This window comes from Rhopalosiphum padi, chromosome 1, assembly GCF_020882245.1.
Source record: "Rhopalosiphum padi isolate XX-2018 chromosome 1, ASM2088224v1, whole genome shotgun sequence".
Classification (NCBI taxonomy): domain Eukaryota; kingdom Metazoa; phylum Arthropoda; class Insecta; order Hemiptera; family Aphididae; genus Rhopalosiphum; species Rhopalosiphum padi.
In genome coordinates, this window is record NC_083597.1 from 89,683,072 (window position 1) to 89,705,442 (window position 22,371).

The following is a 22,371-nucleotide window of genomic DNA, read 5'->3' on the forward strand; positions in this document are numbered from 1 at the left end:
GTTGGCACACGCGTGTTATTCGCGTCAACGGTAATTTTTTTTTTCCCATCGACAAAGTCTAACGTATATTAAAGTCTTGGCGCGTAAAACGCTGACGTATAAAGTATAATGTTTTATGGTAATCATTTACTAATGTACTATACTTAAAGCTACCGTGAATCAGGTTTACGTTTTGTCTTATATTTCGAAGTCTCTCATACTGGCGCGTGTCGTTAAATTGATTTGCTCATTTCTTTCCGCTCATTGTTCAAACAGTTTCACCTTCTTTTATTGTTTATATGTAGGCGTGCAGTTCAAAACGAATAAAATATAATGTTTGCAAACTATGTATAATAACTGCTGAAACATTTTAATTGTTTTCGGCTTTTAACTACTTCTCGAGTAGTCATACAAATATAAATAGTCCTGACGATGATAGCTAGAATTTGTTCCAAAACACTGATTTTCAAAAAAAAAAAATTATACCTCCACACGGCAGCTGCGAATCCATGTCCCTGCCTTAGCTGTCATTAAACTGACATATAGTAGGCTCCTCTCAAGTGGTGCGTACCGAATTTTGGAATATTTTATTTTCAATAATAATAAAAATAATAAGTATATGTGTTGAATAGCCGGCATACTCATTGAAGTGTGAACCCCGAGAATCGATCCCAACATTATGCATGTGGGGTGTGGAAATTTGATTTCTTTGTGTGTCCAGTTACCGTGCCCCTCTCTTTCACTGTTATGGATTTGAAAAGAAGACGAAGAAAAAAAACTTCACCCCACTCCTTTATACTGTGTTGACCCGAGTAATTTTCTTACTCGCCTCATAACAACAATAGATTCTTTACTGGTTGAATATCATAATGCTGACCATGTTGTGCTGTAGACATGGTAGGTATAATAACGTACCCCCTAATCGCTATACAACAGAGCAGATGCATTTATACATATTATTTTCTACATGATTATTCTTTAAAAAAACACCTACTTTTGAGTACCTACTTGAATTTTACAATCTATTCCATGCTTTATCGAAAATTGAAATCTTTCAAGTTGTATTCCAGTGGGTAGAAAAACGGTTTTGCTTCTATTTAATTTCTAACGGTATTTTATATGCAAACAAATTTAGGGTGGTGAAACAAAAGTGTTTGTCGTTTGCTAGTCGATTATTCATTTTACTTATACTTACATATCTTTTGTATGAAAAAAGAATTAAAAAAATACGCTGAATATGTCACTTACAATACATATTTAAAAACAGTCCACACGATGAATTTCAAGTCCCCTTCCCCCTAAGTAAAACAAAAATGCGTATGCATAATTCTCTTTGTTTACAGATTTTAATTTATTTTCTTGATATTACAACTTAAATAAAGTATAAAACTTATTTTATTTAGGTTAATTGATTAAAATTATTATAAAATAGAACCATAATATTGTTAGGGAGTCATGCGCGTATATATAATTTGATATAGGCTAAAACCATTTACCTAAAACCAAATTCTGCACAACATTAATAAAGTATGACCGAAACAATTTTAGATATTACTAAGGTTAAAGACTACTGAACCCATAAAATACAAAAATGTATTGCTATGTTATTAACATTTTAGTAGAAATCGCAAAAATCGTTTTTCTATGTATATAAAATTATTAGCTCGAATATATTATACAAAATGTAATGTGTTTTTTTTTTAAATATATATATACATAATTGTTTATGATACTTATAACATCCCTTCGGGGGGTATAATATTTAATAGTCAATGGCTATTAATTTTTCCCGACAAACGTTATTTTATTTGATAGATGTCTGTGCCCAATCGTCTGTAAAATATCAGAAGAGCCTTTATGAAATTCAAAATGAATTTCATACCTGGGCGTACACCACCCCATGCTGTGCATCTTATGTTAACCAAAATCCACCTTTATGCACAATGCACATAATATCGATTTATTCACTTGAAGTGCCGTGCAAACTGGTGGCTGCTCTTTCTTTTGTGTTTCATGGTGCAATGTTAAAAAGAATTTGTCAAGTATTTTTATTGGTATTTTCAAAAGGGAAAACGCAACGCTGATGATATTTTTATATTCGGTTAAAAATATTTATTGTGGAAAATAATCGATTATTCTTTCTAGCATATTGCTCAAACTATATGTATAGTACATGCACGAGTATGTGTATCCTAAGTATGTACAAATATGTATGTGTGTGTGTGTATGTGTGCCGCATACTGATATCACTGCCTTAGGGGCCCGTTGTGCTACTTTTCGTCTTTGAATGTGGTTCCCCGTTTTCTCTATCGCCCCGCAACGAGCCTGCAAATAGTTTGAAACAACCAATATAATTTCTGAAATACAAAAAACAAATAATTTTTTATGTATAAACTGAAAAGTGATAAGTAATCACTCCCGATCGTATACTCACAATAACCTAATACATGCTTTGCGTATACAATTTATAAACTGTTATGTGTTTTACTTTTTTTTTTGTTTTATAAACACGATGTTCTAAATATTCAAATAATATGATTTTTCAATAATGTTGTTAATTTTACATTTTATTTCCATATTATAAAAAACCTTTAAAAATACTGGCAATAGATAACTAATTATTTTAAATATAATTTAAACTAAATAATAATTTATTGCATTATAAAATAAAGTTAATAAGGATTTAAAAAAAAAAAATAATTAGTATTATTATTGTTATTTTTGTTTTTATATTCTTTTGAGCCCGCTCTTATATATAGTTAGGTATATTATTGTGTTGTATAATTCTTCCGTACCATGTTGGTCTTGCAATATCACTACATGTCTACATGTAATCCAAATTGTCTAGAAATCCCTTAGGGCAGGAAAAGGTTTCGTTCAACATCCAACATACAGCTTTTGTAATTCATCACAAATAAAGAAACAATGCGAAATTTTTTGGTATAGGTATAAAGTGCTGAATATATTATTAACTATAGTTAGGTTTATAATATTTTTATTTAAACAATTGCTTAAACTTAATTTGGCATTGGTACTCATATAACTCTGTAAAAATGTTTACCTATTTAGAAAAGAAAATCTTGATAAAGTAATTAATTCTCATTAAATGATTCCATTCTACTGATAGTTTAAACGCTTTTATAATATAATACCAGGTGTTTAATAGCATTAAAATGCTGTTTTCTTACCGACTTAAAATATAAAGTTTGTCTTAAATATATTTTTTTGTTTGTAATTTATTCGTGATATTTTCTTTATTCCAATAATTACTGCATACAAAATACAATTTAACACCAAAAATAAACTTGTTTTAGTTTAGTTATATAAAGGCTTTTTAGGTTGGTGGGTACTATTATTTTTTGAATTGCTAAATGAAAATAATTTGATCTTATGATTATTAAACTAAATACCTATTATTTCATATTTTAATTTTCTGAAAGAAAGAAAAACAATGTTTATGAATAAATTATATTGGTAATAATATGTAAACGTATCTCATCACTTTACGTCTCAAAAATAAAATACATTTTCCTTTTTTACTGACATATAAAGAAAAGGTTTACGTTCTGAATTTGACGAATTTACGGGTGTGTCAAGGCAAATATGTGGCCTTTGCGAAAGGGGTCCGTTTATAAATCACCACATTGACAAGGATACGTAGAATGCCAGCGTGGTATTTAGCCCATTAACGCACATTCTCTCTACTCAGCTCGAAAATAAATGTGTCTCGTCGATAAAGCTGAAAGGATGAGTAAGATAAAGATATATCTCCCCTAAAACTGTTAAACTTAAATGCTTATAGATAGCGCTTCAGATAATAATATATTTTATTTCAATACTAAGTATAACTTAAGGTTCTCAAAAATTAGTTTAAATTCATTTTTTACTTGAATACTATGAAACGTAAAATAAATTTTAATAACTTATTTATTTTAAATATTTTTATTTAAAAATATGATTTATGTACAATGACCTATAGTGTAACGGTTTATGTATTATAAGTATATAGCTACGCCAAAAAACAGGATATACCTATATTGATCGTTTAATTGCCTACTGTTATTGTACACGATGACACATAATAAATTATATAATAGTAAAGTATAATTTTGATTTAAGTTTCCAAGATGAATTCATATAAAAGTTCAATTAAAATTCCTGACCCTTGGGTAATATACATTTTCTTTTGTGTGACATATTTTATAATTTATTATTCTTTGCTAGAAATTATGATTTTTACATTGTTCTGACAATCTAACCATATTTCAAAGTACTTTGGACTTATTCTGTTCAATGCAATTTTACAACAAATGAAAAAAATACGTTTGCGTAATATTATTTTCTTAAAAATAGTCGTGCTAAAACAAAAACGAACGGCCTATTGTTTTCGGTAAGTCTTGGTGTCTGTATGTGCATGCGCTGTTAAGTGGGCATTAATTCACCTGTCGTATTCAAATCTGCATGACAACAGGACGCATCCTACGTATTCATCCCACACAAATAACTAACCAACAGAAAAAAAAAATTGTAAATAAGTGAATATCACTGTAGGGTCAGTAGACGAGTGTTACGAATGATCATTTTGTTTGTCTAATTATGTATTCTGTTTGAATTACAAAAATAAAAGGACAAACGAAAGCTACCAAAAAATAGGAGCTGAAATAGAACAATGAATCAAAGTGTGAGGTTTTTTCGGGTGTGTGTGTTTAAAGAAATGTACCCAGGAATTTCGAAGACCAGCTGTCAACCCGCCGAGACTTGTCCACATGTCAGCACTTAAGCTAGACAAATTGTTGTTGTACGACGACACATCCGAGTTTTTATTTGTTTTGAATACGCGGATCTAGGTTATCGGATGTAAAATAAAATAAAAATATATGTTAAACCTATGTATGACATAGGTATATACGCGTAACGCGTGGTATCTCAGATTTGATTTTTTCAAATACTTGTCTATAACATACCTAGTTGTTTTATTTTTTTAGTCAAATAACAACCTTACTAATTTGATTAAATTACTATACTTTGTGAGTTATTGAATATCTTATTTAACTAATTAAAAACATTTTTATGCAAACATTATGAAGTTATTTTTTTAAATAACTAACTAGCGATATTGTATGTGTATAATAAATATCACTATTTTACTACTTTTAAATATTGTTGAAAACTTTTCATACCGCACGTCAGAAATCATTCTAAAAACTAAGTAATATACTCGTAAGAGCTGAAAATGGTATTTGAAAATAATATGTTTGTATATAATTTTTAATTCTGGTCTGGTAATTTTGAATTCTATTTTGCTTACTCACATACACAAATGCATCTGCTGTTGGCCATTGCCAAGCTATGGAAATCTGTGGGAAAAATCGAAATCCCCAAGGAACAAAAAAGTAAAGGGAGAGGGAGTATGAACCCTATAAATGGATTACAGCGTTTAGAGCGTGCTTTGCACCAAACCAATAATCGAATAAAGATGTATCGTGGTCGGGGTGTCGATACTCTCAGGATATCCAAAAGGGACGGCTAACCCCTGTCAAATATTATTCCATTAAACGCTTATAGGGTAGCACACTATTACGCATCATACTTAGTCGGTGATACCCATAAATGACGAAAACTAAGAACTTGCTAGGCGATATTCTATAAACGACGCATGTCCATAATATACGAAAGTATACATACAGGTTTTTAAACTCCGGACTATCTTTGTGCAAATAATAATGTATAATATACGTTTTTATTCTTTCTGTTTTGTAATTATTTTCATTATCGTGTGAACTGATAATGATTTAATAGAACGTGAGAATGAGTACTTTTCTGTTTCGAACTTAATATTTAAAATAAAAACCGTTGCCGATGTTGCGGGAACATGTGCGGTAATTTTGAAACTCGCCGCATGATATGCCGATGTCCCCTTCTGCACTTGTTTAAATTTTAACAAGTGCTCGTCATTAAACCGCTGGCCGCCCCGTGCTTTTTGATGCGTGTCGTGGGAAGTGTGTATACACCCTTTAGCCTATATACTCTCGCGGTCCATCTGGCCATGGATTTTGCACATCCCCCATGGTTTTAAACTGATTTGATATGTTTTTATTACACGCGCACGCAGTATGTCGTTTTTTTAGGATCGGTAATTTTTTTATTGTCATGGAGCCTATTCAATTTAATCGCCGAGACGTTTGTCATCAAATTTGAATTATATAGGGGTTATTCCAAAAGGTTATACCCTTTGAAACTTGATTCTTTAAAAATTATTTTTTATTTTTTTATAAGTATAAATTATTTTAGCGTATTCTCCTTAAAACAATTAATTTACTTTGCATTATTTATGTATATGTAAAATAATCTTAAATTACTGATGTTTTGTTTTCATTTATACGAAATAAATTGTGTAGCTAAAGGCATTGCCAGTAGTTAATATTCAAGTTTATATGTTATAATACAAATATAGTTAGAAATTGTAATTTAAAAAATTATAATATTTACCCGTATAATTTTTATAATGTGTATTGTTAACTTTCTTTTAATTTTAAATTTGAATCCATTACATAACGACTATTTTATATATTAGCCCTCATTTTCTTTTGTGGAAAATAAACTGTATGTCCATTCAAAAGTCTTTAACTCGTTATTAAAGAAGGCCAATTGAGTAACGCGAGAAGGGGTAATAAGTATTACCGGAAATAACATGATATTTTCGTACATTTGTTGAGGTGGGAGTAAAGGATTTTTACTACGTGTGAAATTCTCATTGTATATAACAACTGCAGGTGGTTTATTTTTAACAAAAAAACCATTTGGCACGCGAGCCTTTCTTACCTTTTTTTACCTTATCCACTACGCTTGTCATTACTTCTATGCATATTTTAATATGAATGATTAAAAAAATAATTTTTCTAAACATATTTACAAATAAAAATACTAGATTTTAAATTCCCAATGGATCTTGATAGTATACTATAGATAAACTTTATATCAAATATAAGTATTGTTTGTTTTTAACTTTCCACATTTCTTATTGGTTTTTTTTTTACAATGTTTCAGGTAAAATCCATATACTTATTTGACAATCTTGTGCAACCGGTGTTGTGAGTATGTAAATTCGAGACAAACGCTGGTCTGGTAAGTGGTACACGCAGCAGTCCTCCGGCACGGACAACCGGTTTATCCAGAGCAAAGAAAAACGCCAATACCATTATTATTATTATTATTATTTCCCTAATAAATCGCTTCCACTACTATACACGAGGTTTTCAGGTTTTCATTGCAACACGCTATTCATTTAAAATATTATTTTAGAACAGTTTTACAAAAATAAATCGACTTAATAATAGTTATGGTAATACTTCATGCCATGAACATTATAATATAGTATTATTTTATAACTCCTCATAAATTAAATAATAATACAAAACTAACATATTTTTCCATTAAATTTTAACGTTTTTCATACATGAACATTATATAATTATTAGGAAGTTTTATCATGTAAATGAGACTACCCTCATTATTGAAATCTACCTTAAAAATAAATAATTTATAATGATTATATATTTATATCATATTGATGTAACTCAATTTCAATTTGTTAGGTAAAAATACTTAAATAATAATTCAAAATTATTTATTATTATAAAAATCAGTGATACCTAAATTGTTTTCTTCGATGGGTCACCGTTGTAAAATTTTACTTTAGTGCAGATTGCAAATAATTAATAATAAAAACAAAGAAATTCAAGTATTATTAATATAATATTTCTCGTTTTTACAATATTTTGATTCAAATTATTTCAAAATTTCACGTGCTATTAATTCATTGCCTTCTAATCTAATACATTCAAGTTGAGCATCACTGTTTCGTCAAATTATATTTTCTAGAAATACATTGTTATTATTTAATTAGTATAGGTATGTGTATTTTTTCATGTAATATTAATCCGTTAGTTTACCTTTTTCTTGCATTTTTAAAAGGGTTGTGCTTCGGTTTTGTTGTCGAAAATTATAAAACCACTGTTCTTCTCTCTCTCTCTTCTTATTCCTACTCGTTAATATCATATACTTGGTTTTAAATCTCGCTAAACCCTTTGAAATATAATTATTTTAAAGGTAATTTAAATAATAAATGTTTACCCAGGAGATATTATTACTGTAACAGTTTCATTTAATTACTGACATGTGCGTTTTTATCATACAATAAATTGTATATTTTATTTTATATATTAACACCATAAACTATGCATATGTCCGTATTGTAAACATTCGTACATATAAATACATGTTTTTTGATTAAAAAAAAAACTTTTATATGTGCCTGGTTTAATTGGCATTTTGATAATTTTAAATGAATATATTATAATAATTATAATAATATGATTTCTAGCGATTGTAGTAATACATAATATAGATTTTAGTTATTTTAATATAAAAAGATTATTTAACTAATATAGGTATACATAATCTTTTGATGTCTATTGTATTTACATAATTAATTAATTTCATGAAATTTATCAATTTTTAAATGTTGGACATTGTGATCAATCGCTTTTATTTATTAGTTACATCGATTAATGAAAACGTGTTTGGGGTAAATGTGAACTTCAAGTATAATTAAAAAACAACAATAGAACCGATAAAACCATAGAAATCTTAGAATTCTTTAAATCTCACACCAACATCAATTTATTTATCCCTTGAGGTTTCGCTTGCTGTTTAAATGTATTAATAGTATATTTTTTACATTGATCAGATAATCTTGCCAGTTATCGACTTTTGGCACGTTCTCTGAACCCAACTTATTATCTGTTATAAAAATAGCCATTCATTGATCAACAAACCAAAGATTCTGGAATGGAATAGATATCAAAATCATTAAATTAGACATTTTTCTATGACAGTTGAATGTATAGGTTAAAACGGTCTAATATATTTGATGATTGTTTTAAAACAATGAATATCAAATCTATTCAATTGTGTCATTTGTAACCATAAATTACTACTGTTCGTCAATCGTCATTGATTATTATTTATTTCAAAATTATTAGGTACTTATTTGAGATTATGATGCCTTAGAAAACGATCGTAAACTGTTACGCAATAAAAAAGTCACTTTAAAATAACAAGCCATTATATTATATATTAAAAAAAATGAAACTTTTTCAATTGATAATTACTTTATTTGTAAAACTCGATATGGTTTATTTGTAATAAATCTATAACTAAACAAATATAATATATATATATATATATATATAGGTTTACGTATGTGGTTTATTATACTTGAAAATACAATACTTAGAAATCTTTGCAAATACTAGCACATGAGAAACAACAATGATCTATTAAACATACATCAGTTTTCCATCATAGACTTTTCTATCACTAAATCAGATATCATTCTTATAACGGTGTTGCTGGTCTCACATTTGTTTTGCAACGTTCATTTTCATCTGTTTTGTGCTTGCTTAGTCATGACCATGAGTTTATTCTGTCGTTATATTTTTTTTTCGTTTCGTCTATATAACGTTGTTAAACATTATTTAACAACATTTTAGCCTACTTTTCTAGTATTAAATCATCGTGGTCGGTCCATCACCAGGACAATGACACGACAAAATGTTCTATTATTCTATATTTTTTTTTGTATAAACATTTTTTGGATATAAAAATATATCAATGCGAAAAATATAAATATCATAATTTTAAGTTTGTATTTCCATCTTTTCTAAAAAAAAAAAAAATTACAATAATAAAAATATATTTATGCGCTAAAAATAAACGATTAAACTTATACTAACTTGCATTTCGGGTTTTATACTCGTACGTATTTTTGTCTAGAAAATCACTATTTTAATTTTATATCATTGTCCAAGTATTTCATAATATATTTTACAGTTTACACCGTGTTAAAAATGTACTTACACGTAATCTAATTATAACGATTATATTTTTAAATCATCTGCAAAATTGTTTTTTAACAGTTTTTTACAAGCCAATTAATATTATCTTTAAAATAATCGGTACAATACAAATATACGTTGGTGTTGATTATGTGAACTTGAAAGCGCTATCTTCTTCACCGTATAGAATTGAACTCTGCGTTCACGCTCGAAAGTGTGTTATGTATTTGTTGATGATACCATCCAATTCGGACAGTGCCCGGTAGACCATGAAGGCCACTGTTATAAGCAGATGTTTTTGCTGAAAGGAAAACGTATCTACATCGTCATAATCGTCATAATAATAATTACTAGACAATTATATTATATGCATTCTAAATGCGTTTTGAACCGTAGAACAACGGTAAATGGAAGGGAGTGAACGAATTCTATTAGGTCGTATTTCCCCCCTAAAATTTGATTGATGAGACTAATGAAACAATTCACGAACGTAGTTTATATTTGTGATTAGTCATCTGATAGATCGATACCTATCTGTCTACAATTCTACGTTTAATTTTTTTGTAAAACTATAAATTTGCAAACTAAAATAAAATAAGAAGATTGTTTAGAACTTTTTATGGCCTTTTAAATAATAATAACTAATTTAGTAAATGTATAAGTACTTAATATATACTTTTAATGACTTAATATTATTATTATTTATAAATATATTAAAACGCATAAGTTAAAATTAATATAGGTTTAAATTTAAATGTTCAAGTATACCTATTATAGTACCTATTTAAGAGATTTATGATAAAAATATATAACCACGGTATACACTAAAAACTTATTAGTAATGAATAATAACCAAAAACTCTATAGTCATAAAAAATTTCCTTATTTTTTAGTATAACAATATAACAATAAACGTTAACCAAAATCAAACACATCTGCCGCATGAGTAAACACAAATCGCAAAACTCGCTAGAATCTACCCTATAGCATACGTGCTCGTTTAATTTTGATAAAGGTTCTAAGGGTATACATGTTGTTAAATATTTTATTCGTAATTACTATGTCGGGAATGACTTTTGAGATTCTTTTTCGCTCTCGAGAGTGGGAGGGTTGTGTTTGAGTTATTAATTTTTTTTTTTTTGTATTCACATTCCTCTCCAAAATAAAAACCCACCCACCACCCTTAGGGTACAATTAAGATTCCTGGGTGACTGTGAGCGAGGGCCTAACAAAAAGGGCGGAATCTCAATTCATGTTGAACAGAAAAAAAACTTCAACACACGCAGCATGGCTGAAGTGGATGTCAAAAAATGAATACCGGCGGTTCAATTTTAATTGTGGCAGCGGGGGTTATTTGGAAAGTTTTAATTTCGAACCACTATAAAAGTCAAAAAGATTATCATTATTATTGTTTTCACAATTAAATATTCATCCTGTGTTTTTGGATGACAACTTTATTGTAATGGGCAGGGGTGACATTTAAAAGATGGCCCGTCACACTAATCATTTCGGAGATCATATGAAATTATTTTAACAATACCCAAAACCCACTACCGTTGACATTATAGTATACCTTTTAACTATTTATCATTTTGTTCATGTTTTAAATATGACTATTATATAGTATCATTGAGTTTAATATGATGATAAAAATCTGAAGACTACATATTTTATACAAATATATTTTGAAGTTTACACTGTGTATACCTTAACCCTGTGTACTCTTAACTATTTAATTTCTAACGTATTAATTTAAGTCGTTTTTGTAGATATCATACAAATATTTTTTATTTAGTATGCAACCTATGTTTTGCTTATTGGTTGAATTATTTTCATCATAAAGAATGATGAATAACTTTAATATTTCAATATGTATGTATATTATATTTAGGTTTGTATTTTGAAATGAAAATTGTACTAACTGAATAATATTAAAATAGGGTCAGCATCTGCTGTAATTCGAGTATCACAATGTTTTATCGAATCGCACATCCGGCCTAGTTTTACCACCTTAAATTTAATTCGCCAATTTCTTCTTCCACAAACGATTTGAGTCGTGTTTAATGGTAGGTGTTATAGATAATGCGAGGAAATCTCATTATATTAAGTTTTACGCTGCAGATGATGATATCATGACGTTTCCGAGGAAAACGTAAAACGCTTTAAAACTGGTATTGGTATAGTTTTATGTTCGGAATAACCTTGTTTTAAGTAACATTGGAGTCGTATGTAGTTAGGTATCCATTGCGTGTAATTATAGTCGTCCGATCTACCGATAGCTGGTTTTGATATTATTTTTTTGGCGCCCGCGGCCCAAGTCGTAAAATAAACCCCAACATTAGATGACGACGACGATGATGATGCGGCGTTTGAATTTCTCGGAAACCAAACAATGCACCGTCGTAGTGGGGGCGGGCACACGAATAACAATAATTATCAATCCGTTTTGGTCATTTCATTACCGTCGGGGGTTGTTGTTAAAATAAAGACGGAGAGAGAGTAAAAAAGCGCGAGGAGGTGGCACGAAGAACTGCTGTCGTGGTGCTCAACAGGTGCTCGTCGTGTCATCGTCGTTATCGCGCGGGCTGGCGGCGGCATGGGCGGCGGGCGTGAAACCGACTGGCCGCGCGTCGAAATAACCGCCCGGACAGATGTTTTTACCGCGTTGCCGCCACCTGCCCTTCCGCGCCGCGCCGGTCCGACCCGCGGGCCATCGGCGGTGGCGGCTCTGATTAATCGTGATGACCTCGAAAATCGTTACGAGAAAATATAGAAGAAGGTTCGGTCTACCTACATATATATACCTATATATATTACACATTATCGACACCGAATCTAGGTAATATTATATTGTGGAAGACGATTTTTTATTTACTGCCTAGCCATACCTTATCCCGGAGACTCGACGAACCTATACAAACCGAACAAAGGAAAAACCAAAAGAATCGGCGCGAAGAGTACACAACTCATTACACGTTACACTAAATCATTATACATATATATATATATGGGTATAGGCCCCGGAGAAGCGCCGGCACCGTACGGATAATGCGATACGAACACGATAATAACGCGTGTGACGACGGTCGGGGGAGAAAATGTTAATTAATTATTATACTGCGAGGAAATCGCGTGGACGGCGGTAAAAGCCACGAAAGAAATCCGCCGCCGCCGACAAGAGTGATATGATATCATTCGGTCCGTGCGAAAAACCATCATCTGTACCGCATAATATTATTTAGTAGTGCACATTATTTTTTTTTTTTTTTTATATATAAATATTAAGGCATTCCTAGCTGGAAAAGCTATTTAAGCCTATTGATAATATACATACAATTTTCTTTTTACATAAGTGCGATAATAGTGCTAATATTAAGTTTGAAGATATAATTAAATAATAAATATTAAATAAGATAAAATATTAGTATTAAATATAGGTTAAAACTAGAATTTTTCTGGCTTGATGTATACGATGTGGCAGTGATTGGTGGTAGGTCATTTAATTCGGTCGTGGGGTCTTCCTCTCTTGAGACGGCGAATTTTTGGTGGTCTTTCGACTAATATACATTATGCGTGCACGTCGCGGGTCGGAAAACGTACAAATATTATTATTGTGTGCGCGTCCGCGTGCAGCCGTACGCGCGTTATATACCCAAGTATTATTATTGTTATTGCGCTCGTACAAATGTTGTCGCGTATTGACGTAAAACACACTCGCGTAGTCGCGTGTAACCTTTGTGACATTCATCCCCCCACGAGGGTGTTTTCGCCGATGGGGCGCGGGTGAAGTGGCCTTTGTAGCCTCCGCGCACGCCGGTTCCTCCCCCCTCGCGATGCGGTATAATAATATATAATATTTCATATGCGCGTCCGCCGACACGAGACAAACCGTATTATAATGCATTATATTGAAATAATAATTCGTAGTGGCTTACGCGCGCACAGCACCAACGACCGCTGTATATAATATTATATTATTTATTATAGCACATAGGTATAATATAATAATATCAAAACCACACTCCACCCGTCGTCCGTCGCACATCGACCGCGGTAACCCTTTTTGTTGCGGTGACGGCTACCACTATAATACGTTATTCCAGTTGTTGTGCGTGCGTGTCTCTCGTTATACGCGTAGTAGGGTACCTGTTGTCCTTTTCTCGTTCACATGTGCTCCGCCGCCGAAGAATGTGTCATCGCCTCATTATCGCCGTCGTCCCCGTCGGTCCGTCCACTGCGTTAACCATATATGTATATATATCTACCGACTTGTGATAATAATAATTTGTATTATATTCACAGTGTTTGTCAGTGTATGTGTATGTGTGTGTGTGTGTGTGCGTGTAATGACGAATTCGTAATGGCAGCCGTGTGAAGACGATTCCGTTTCGTTCGAAGAAGACGTTCACACGTCCTATGCTATACCGGTACGCTGCACGCGCATACTATGTGTTTGTGTGTACGCCACCGTAGCTGATTTGGTTACCTTCGTCTATTATGAATAACAATGAGCTTAAGAAATCGACTATCGGACACACGAAAATTACGCGTACACGATAATAATATATAACGCGTATTCGATGCGTTTCGAAACATCGAGTAAAACGTTAAGTCCACCGAAATACGGTTCTGATCGAAAAAAAATTGATCGCGCAATATACCGTCTTATGAACACACCGCCGCCGCCGCCGTTCATTATGCCCACGCGTACGGAACGATCACCGCCGTATGCTGCGGTTCGTAGGTTCAACGTCGCGAGCATCTTTTGTGTTTTTTACTGGGTTCGATTTATGCGGGATTCCTGGATTTAAATCACAATCGCCGCTAATTGCCACGTTTTATCCTCTCTGCGTTGATGACATTATTGTTATCCGCGTCTACTATTCGTCCTACGTCGCTTCTAATTTGAATGATATATTTTATGGTTATTATTTCTCTTCTCGGCCCAACTCTTTCTTACTACAAACCGATCGTTGTCGTTTACTGCCAGTCAAATTCGTCGTTGTGTAGTCCCACATGCCACGGTCGTTTATCTTCTTCATTTTACTTTTGCATACATAATTATAACATATTATTCTTTATTTATATATTATAATGTACGTACGTTGAATGACGTATTGCCGTGTTGGTCATCATAACAATACCGGCAAGATTTCTTTAACAGAAAATCCATAAAACAATATTATTTATTTAAAATTCGACCTGCAACTATACAGCGTATAATATTTATAAATCGTTACTTTTATTTTTAATATTTTCTAGGCACGACGTGTTTAGAATAATTTTACTTCGTCTTAACGAATATTTTAGTGTCTACTTACATTTAAATAAAATAACGTTTTTTGTTTTCATATTGCTATTCAATGAAATGAAAAACGAAGTGAAATGAGTACTTATTTTAGATGAATTATGTGTTTTTCTCGGACTATTATTTGGCATCATGCAATACGTATAGTAGCGCACTATTGGTTGTATGTTTTGTGGGGAGAGGGCTGTTTGTAAATAATTAAAACTGTGCCCTTTTCCCTTAGTTGGTAATGGATGGTTCTTCTAAAGTCTGTGACAGCTTGTGTATACACGCATGTTAGGGTTATAAGAACACAAAAAGGGTATTTTTTCCTACCAAAGAGCTGTTAGCGTGCGATTGCGAAACAAAACTGTATCTAAATTATACGGTTGATGGTTGAACTCGTCTGGAACGAACGATAGTTTTCTTAAAAATAATTTAAAATATTCAAATGGAATATAATAAACTGTTGTGATTTTTTCCGACAAATGTTAGTTTAATGCTTCAATCGAGACAGATCGTTTATAAGTAATGGAAAATGATGTATTTACAGTTCCCACTGTAATTCCATTACCTACAACGAAAAAAAAACCACGATACCATCAATGCATCGTTGTCTGTTCATCATAATATATAATCATTAAACCGATAAATTTCCCGGTTCATCGACAGTTTCGTCTCACCGTGTCCAGTCAACGATAACTAAATTTTCTGTCTTATCCCCCTTGCCGTAGTTCCATGTACATAATTACGTCTGGCCATCCCCGAGTGGGCATCACTCGTTTGCAGTATTTGCCCGCAATATACGTGCCTATAGTTACCTACATACACATTTAATGAACAAACCATTCGTCTTTAAAATAATTTGAATTAATACGCTATAAGTTTTGATCAAGCTTATTAATATAATAGATAAATACACGACTGTCTGAAGTCCACACTCCTCTTATTTACTGTTTGTCGTACCAATGAAATAGGTTTGGTTTTATTATTAATTAATTTATTCGGGTAAAATACTCGCAAAACTCCATTAGTGAACGTTCTACGGTGGTTGCAAATTAAGTATATAAAATCGTAACCATTGGCTGACTGGTATTAAACAAGCAATTTCGTCGGGCATTACATGCGCGTATTACCTACGTACCACATTCCAAAACGACGACACTCATTTCTCTTGATTACCATTTAATGTGCCGGCCGGCCGTTTGTCAGAATGATGCCTGTAGCTTACATTCGGGTTTTGAGCGCCCCCCCCCCCCCTCAACGGGTACAGTATAGTCGGTGAATTTTTTATCTCCTACTAAACGCTCGCGTAAGACTCACGTTGCGTTTGCGGGACCCGCCTAGTGGGAGACTAACAATGATTTGTGTAATTGTTTTACACGATAATTTAAACAAAAAATTACCAACACTTGCACACCGGCATATATATTATTTTAATATGGTTACACATTTAAAGTGTATACTATAATATTATGGTTGATACATATATACAGCTTTACTTATGGAGTCTTTATTATTTTGTCTACAGGATGGTCGTGCCTGGGACAAGAAGGACTGACCGACACCAGAGAAGGCGAAGATATATCACTAAAATGTCGATTTAACGGACAATTGCCGTCAACCGTTGCAGATACCCAATATTATTGGCTTAGGACTAACAAGCACAACCAAGACAATGTGGCTATTAAATCGACTCCGTTGGAAGGCAACTATAAGTAAGTAGCAAACTTAAGAGCTTACTAGAATAATATAGGTACTGTTATTTTAATAAAAAATATCAAACTATTGAAATTTTATATTTTTAAAAAAAATATTAGTATATTAATTGAACTTTATACTTAATGAATTTTTTACGTTATAAATTATATTTAATTATTTATATTTTTTAGACTCGACTTCCGTCCAGAACTAGGAATTTACGATTTGCTAATTTCCAACTCGACGTATGAGAGGGATAACGGAAAGTTCGAATGCCGATTGAAGGAAGCTGGTACTGGCCGAGAAATCCATTCACAGAGTTTCCAAATCACCGTATTAACACCACCTAGTCCACCACGTATCTCACCCGGAACTAATCCTGTGGCTACTGAAGGACGTGCGTTAGAGTTGTCTTGCACAAGTTCTGGTGGCAGTCCTGAACCTATTGTCAGATGGTATCGTGAAGGTGTTCGTGATCCCATAGAATCTGTGACACGAAGTGGTACTAGCGCCAAGGAATCCATGACATCAGCTGTATTGCAAGTGACACCAAGTCGTGAAGATGATGGTGCAGTGTATCGGTGCGTGGTGTGGAACAGGGCTATGGTCGAAGGCACAAAGTTCGAAACTAGGACCACACTGAGTGTAAACTGTAAGTACTTGTACTATCTATAGAGTTTTTAAGATCTAAAAATAAATTCTAGGGTGTTCAGGACGAACGAAAAGCACGTGGCTTCTTAATTTCTGAAAATAGTTTAATGTATCGATTTCATGCCGATGTACAAACATATGTTTGAATGTAACACCCACACTGCATTGCCGGCCCTTTTAAAATATGTGACGATAGATTTATTCGACGTCTTATTTAAAGATTAAACTAATACCGCTAGATGGTTGGTATTGGTTTATTGACTGTTCCTAATATAGATGGAGCAACAAAATCTCTCCGACTAATCATTGTCAGTGTTTATAAATCAAAGCGTAGTATCGTTATATAAATACCTAGCGATATTTCTTAAATGACCCACTGTTTTTAGTACCTATAATATTTCGAACGATTTGTCTTCCAAAATATTATAGAAATAATAACAATATTATTATTATATTATACTGTTTCATATTTTTCTGTTATCTTGATTTTTGTGACAAGTATTTTATATCTCTATAACTTTTCCACGCAAAATCAATTATAATCGGCCTGTGTTAAACGTGTTTGCGTGTACCAAAAACTCGCCTATGACGTGTCCTCTTAACGGTCGAATTTACGGTTTCAGACTACCCTCGCGTCCAGATCGGACCGGAGAACCCACTGCGAGTGGAACGCGACGAGTCCATCACACTGCAATGTAACGTGGACGCCAAGCCGCGCGTCAACAACGTACGGTGGATGCGCGACGACCGTTTCATAGCCACGTCTTTCACGCACGTCATCCAAAAAGTGACGACCCAGGACGCGGGCACGTACACGTGCATGGCCGACAACGGGCTGGGACAGACTCGCGAGGCAGAGCTGGTGTTGGACGTACAGTACCCGCCCATGGTAACGGTGGACGTGGGCCCGGGAGCGGCCAGGCAACGCGAGGCCGAAGAGGGCGACGGCATCACCATCCAGTGCAACGTTTCCGCCAACCCCGCGCCGATATCCATCGAGTGGATCCGGGACGGGCGTCCCGACTTCCGGCAATCCGGTGACGTGCTCCGCATACCCAAAGTGACGGCTGACTCCGGTGGCGTGTACACGTGCCGCGCCATCAACATACTGTACACGTCGTCGTTGTCCCGGCAGCGCATCAACCGCATCGGAAACGCGTCCCTCACGCTGCTCGTCCGACACCGTCCCGGCGTGGCCCGCATCACCCCCCGACCGGCCCGTGGCCACCGAGGGCACCGGCGTGACGCTCACGTGTTCGGCGTCCCCGCCCGGCTGGCCCACTCCGCAGTACAAGTGGTGGCGCGAGTTCGATTCCGCCGACCCGTCCACCAGCGCCACGATACTGTCCACCGGCCCGAAATACACCATTCCGTCAGTGCACCTGGGCAGCGAGGGCCGGTACAGGTGTCAGGCGATCAACGAGATGGGCTCGGGCGACGCGTCTTCGGTGTTGCTCACAGTCCACCACGCCCCGAAGTTCGTCACTAAGCTGCAGCCGCACGTCACCAGGCGCGCGTCGGACATCGGCTTCTCGGCCATTTGCGCTGCGCAGGGAAAACCCAAACCCGCGGTCACTTGGTACAAGGACGGCAAAGAAGTGCTACCCGATTGGTTCGACGTGAGCACCGACGAAACGGACAGCAGCAACGGAGTGACCACTGTGCACAGTACGCTCAAGTTCCACGGCAAGGAGAGACCTCGAGGCAACCAGCTGGTGCCGTCGGACCGTGGGGTGTATTCCTGCGCGTTCGAAAACGACGTTAAGAAAGTCGAGTCCAGCATGCTCCTCAGGATCGAACGTAAGTTGTACCTTTATTTATCGGACGGCGTGTGTACCTTTGGAATTTACTGTTGTATTCTAATTATTGATTTTTGCCCTCGATACAGATGAACCTATCGTACTCCACCAATTCAACAAAGTAGCCAGTGATTTGTACGAGACTGCCGAAGTTATTTGTCGGGTGCAATCGTATCCTCGACCGGAATTCCAGTGGAGTTACAATAACCACATGGCTCCTCTGTTGGCCGGCAGCGATGGTCACTACGAAATAAACACGACCATAAACGAAAGCGGTGGTGACATTTACACTAGCGTATTGCAAGTATCCAACCTCCGAGAGACGGATTATGGCGATTACAGTTGTCGTGTAGCCAACACTTTGGGAAGCGTTAAGCCCACAATTAAGCTGCAGCCTAAAGGACCACCTGACCATCCAGAAAACGTAACAGCTTTAGATATTGGACACAACAATGTCGTGTTACAGTGGAACAGTGGATTCAACGGCGGTGTTCTCAGCACCAAACACTTTGTAAGCTACAAAAAGGTTTCCGTAGACGAAAACGAATTCGACAATGATTGTTACTCAGTCAAGAGATCCAATCAGCCAGAAAGATGGCAAGAGTTTGATTGCCAAACCAAAAACCCCTGCAACGTGACTAGCTTGGAACAACATCAAAGTTACTTATTCAAGGTAAATATTGCTTAATAGATATACAACGTAAAATACATATATATATATATATATATATATATAAACATATAAATAAACTTATGAGTTGGGTAAATAAAGACATCATGGTTGAACAAATGTATAACTAAGAGATAGGTATAGTGAAAGAAACTGATTATCGGCGAAATCAAACGAAACCGAGTTCACGTCATAAATAATTATGCTTTTGAGATAATTTTTAAGCTTATTATTTTAATTGCATATCGTGTAATAAAATATATAATAATATTATGTTACTTTTGGTTTTATATACATAGTAGACTATAATAATTAAATATATAGAATTGAATATGAAACCCAATTTAAATTTTAATTTATTTCCAGGTAAAAGCTTACAATGCTAAAGGGCATAGCGAATATTCGCAAGAGACCGTAGCTATGACTAAAGTGGATCGTATACCAGCGCCTCAACGTGTAACATTTGATCCTGAATCTCATGCATTAACTATCAACATCGGCGCAACTTGTTTACAACTGGTAAGATTTAACTTGTATACTGAAATTTTAATTTTTGTCATTTTATAGTTTGGAAAAAGTTTAAACCAAGTGTCGTAAAAATGTTTATTACTCTTTGTCAATATATTTTTATCTAATTTTTATTCGCATTCATTTTGAAAGTAAAATAAGTTACATTAAAAGGATTACAAACGCTTTGTTTCAAGAAATTCATTTTAAGCAATAGATATGAGGATTAAATGTATATGTACATTGTACACTATACATATCCAAATATAATGTGTAACTTACGAGTACACCGTTGAGTATGACAATGCTTTTTTTCGCTAAAAGTTTTTTCTTTTTGTCCATAATTGTTTTCTAGCTTATCTATTTATCAAATAAGATTTCTGAAACGGATTTAAATTTGTTAACAACTTTACTTTATACAGATTACATATTCCTTATTCCTCTTTCAAATATATCTTAAATTTCAATATTTAGCCGAGAAATATTTATGCATTTTCATTTTAAATAATACTACAAAAAAAAAGTTGAAAAAGTAAAAAAAAAAAAAAAGGATAAAGTATTATAGTAAAGTTATTGGAAAATTCAAATCTGTTTTCAAAATTGTACTATGGAATAACTTACTACAATAAACAAAACAAAATCGGTACTTTAGACATACATAAATGTCATATTAATAAGAGCCACATTAATCATATTTTACAAGTTCTGTACTCGATAGCAGTTATTGAAACAAATTGATAGTTTAAAAATAAAATAAAAAATTTAAATCTTAAAAATTATTTTAATTATTTTAGAATGTTTCTATAATTTTTATAAAAATACTTTTATTTATAAATTGTTTTGTTGTCTTCTTAAATTTAAATTATTATTATTTAAAATAAGTTAATTTTTTTTTTTTTTATTAGGTCGGTGTTGTTGAAGCATCTATGGGAGGTGCTCGTGAAGATTGGCACTTGATTGAAACTTTGCCACTGGCAGTTAGTGGCAGCACATCTACACATCGTGAAGCTACCATACTGTCTTTAGTTTCACGTCGCCAAAGCACTGGCGCTCGTTCATTAGATGAAGATGATCTAAACTTAATTTCGGGTAGTGAAGATGAAGATCTAATTGATAAACCTGCAGATGATGTCCGCATTAGAGTCCGACTGTGTCTTCGGTCTAGTCAGACCACATGTGGTGATTACACAGAAGCTGAAAGTAAGTAATCTTAATAAAAAAACACTACTAGTCAATAAGTTATTTAAGAATGAAAATATTAATTATTATTTTCTTTTTAGTTGGTGCAAATTTTGTAAAAGAACAACAAGCGATGGCTACTCCCACGTTAATTGCTCTGGTCATATCATGCGCTGTTTTCATTCTATTTGTAGCACTTTTGTTTATTTTCTGTCGTTGCAAGCGCAAAACAGCCAAGAAAACTACAGGCAAAGAATATGAAATGGATTCTTCGACGTAAGTTCTCTAAACCATTTCTTTCCCTACTATTGTAATTAAACCTAGTTTTAGTTTTTAACTAATACAATGTATATTCAATGGGTTACTAACATTTTAACACTCATTTACTTTTATTAAATGCTTTAATTTGAAATTCAAAGAAATTTAAATTTAAATTGAATTTTAACATTTTCAAATTATCTTGTATCAGAGTATTCAGAGTAGATTTCTACAATATAGTTACTGAACTTATAATTAGGTTTTTACAAGATTAATATAGTGCATACTGCATAATAATTTATTATAATAAATGTATTTACAATTATTTTAGTATTTAATAATTCAATATACAAATATATTTAGAATAGTTTGATTCAGTTTTTAAAAAATATTTATTTTTGTACTTGCAATAATATATTATATAACTCTTAGTTTTAAATG

At 33.5% G+C, this 22,371-nt stretch overlaps 1 protein-coding gene across 1 annotated transcript in view; it reads left to right on the forward strand.

Annotated features, from left to right (window-relative positions):
• Nucleotides 1-22,371, forward strand: part of LOC132918304 (hemicentin-2-like) — a 51,211-nt gene that overhangs the window by 25,733 nt on the left and 3,107 nt on the right. Inside the window, 8 exon segments of the mRNA XM_060979468.1 lie at nt 16,697-16,883; nt 17,058-17,518; nt 18,141-18,724; nt 18,726-19,317; nt 19,406-19,989; nt 20,353-20,505; nt 21,399-21,693; nt 21,774-21,948. Coding sequence (XP_060835451.1) covers nt 16,697-16,883; nt 17,058-17,518; nt 18,141-18,724; nt 18,726-19,317; nt 19,406-19,989; nt 20,353-20,505; nt 21,399-21,693; nt 21,774-21,948 — 3,031 coding nt within the window.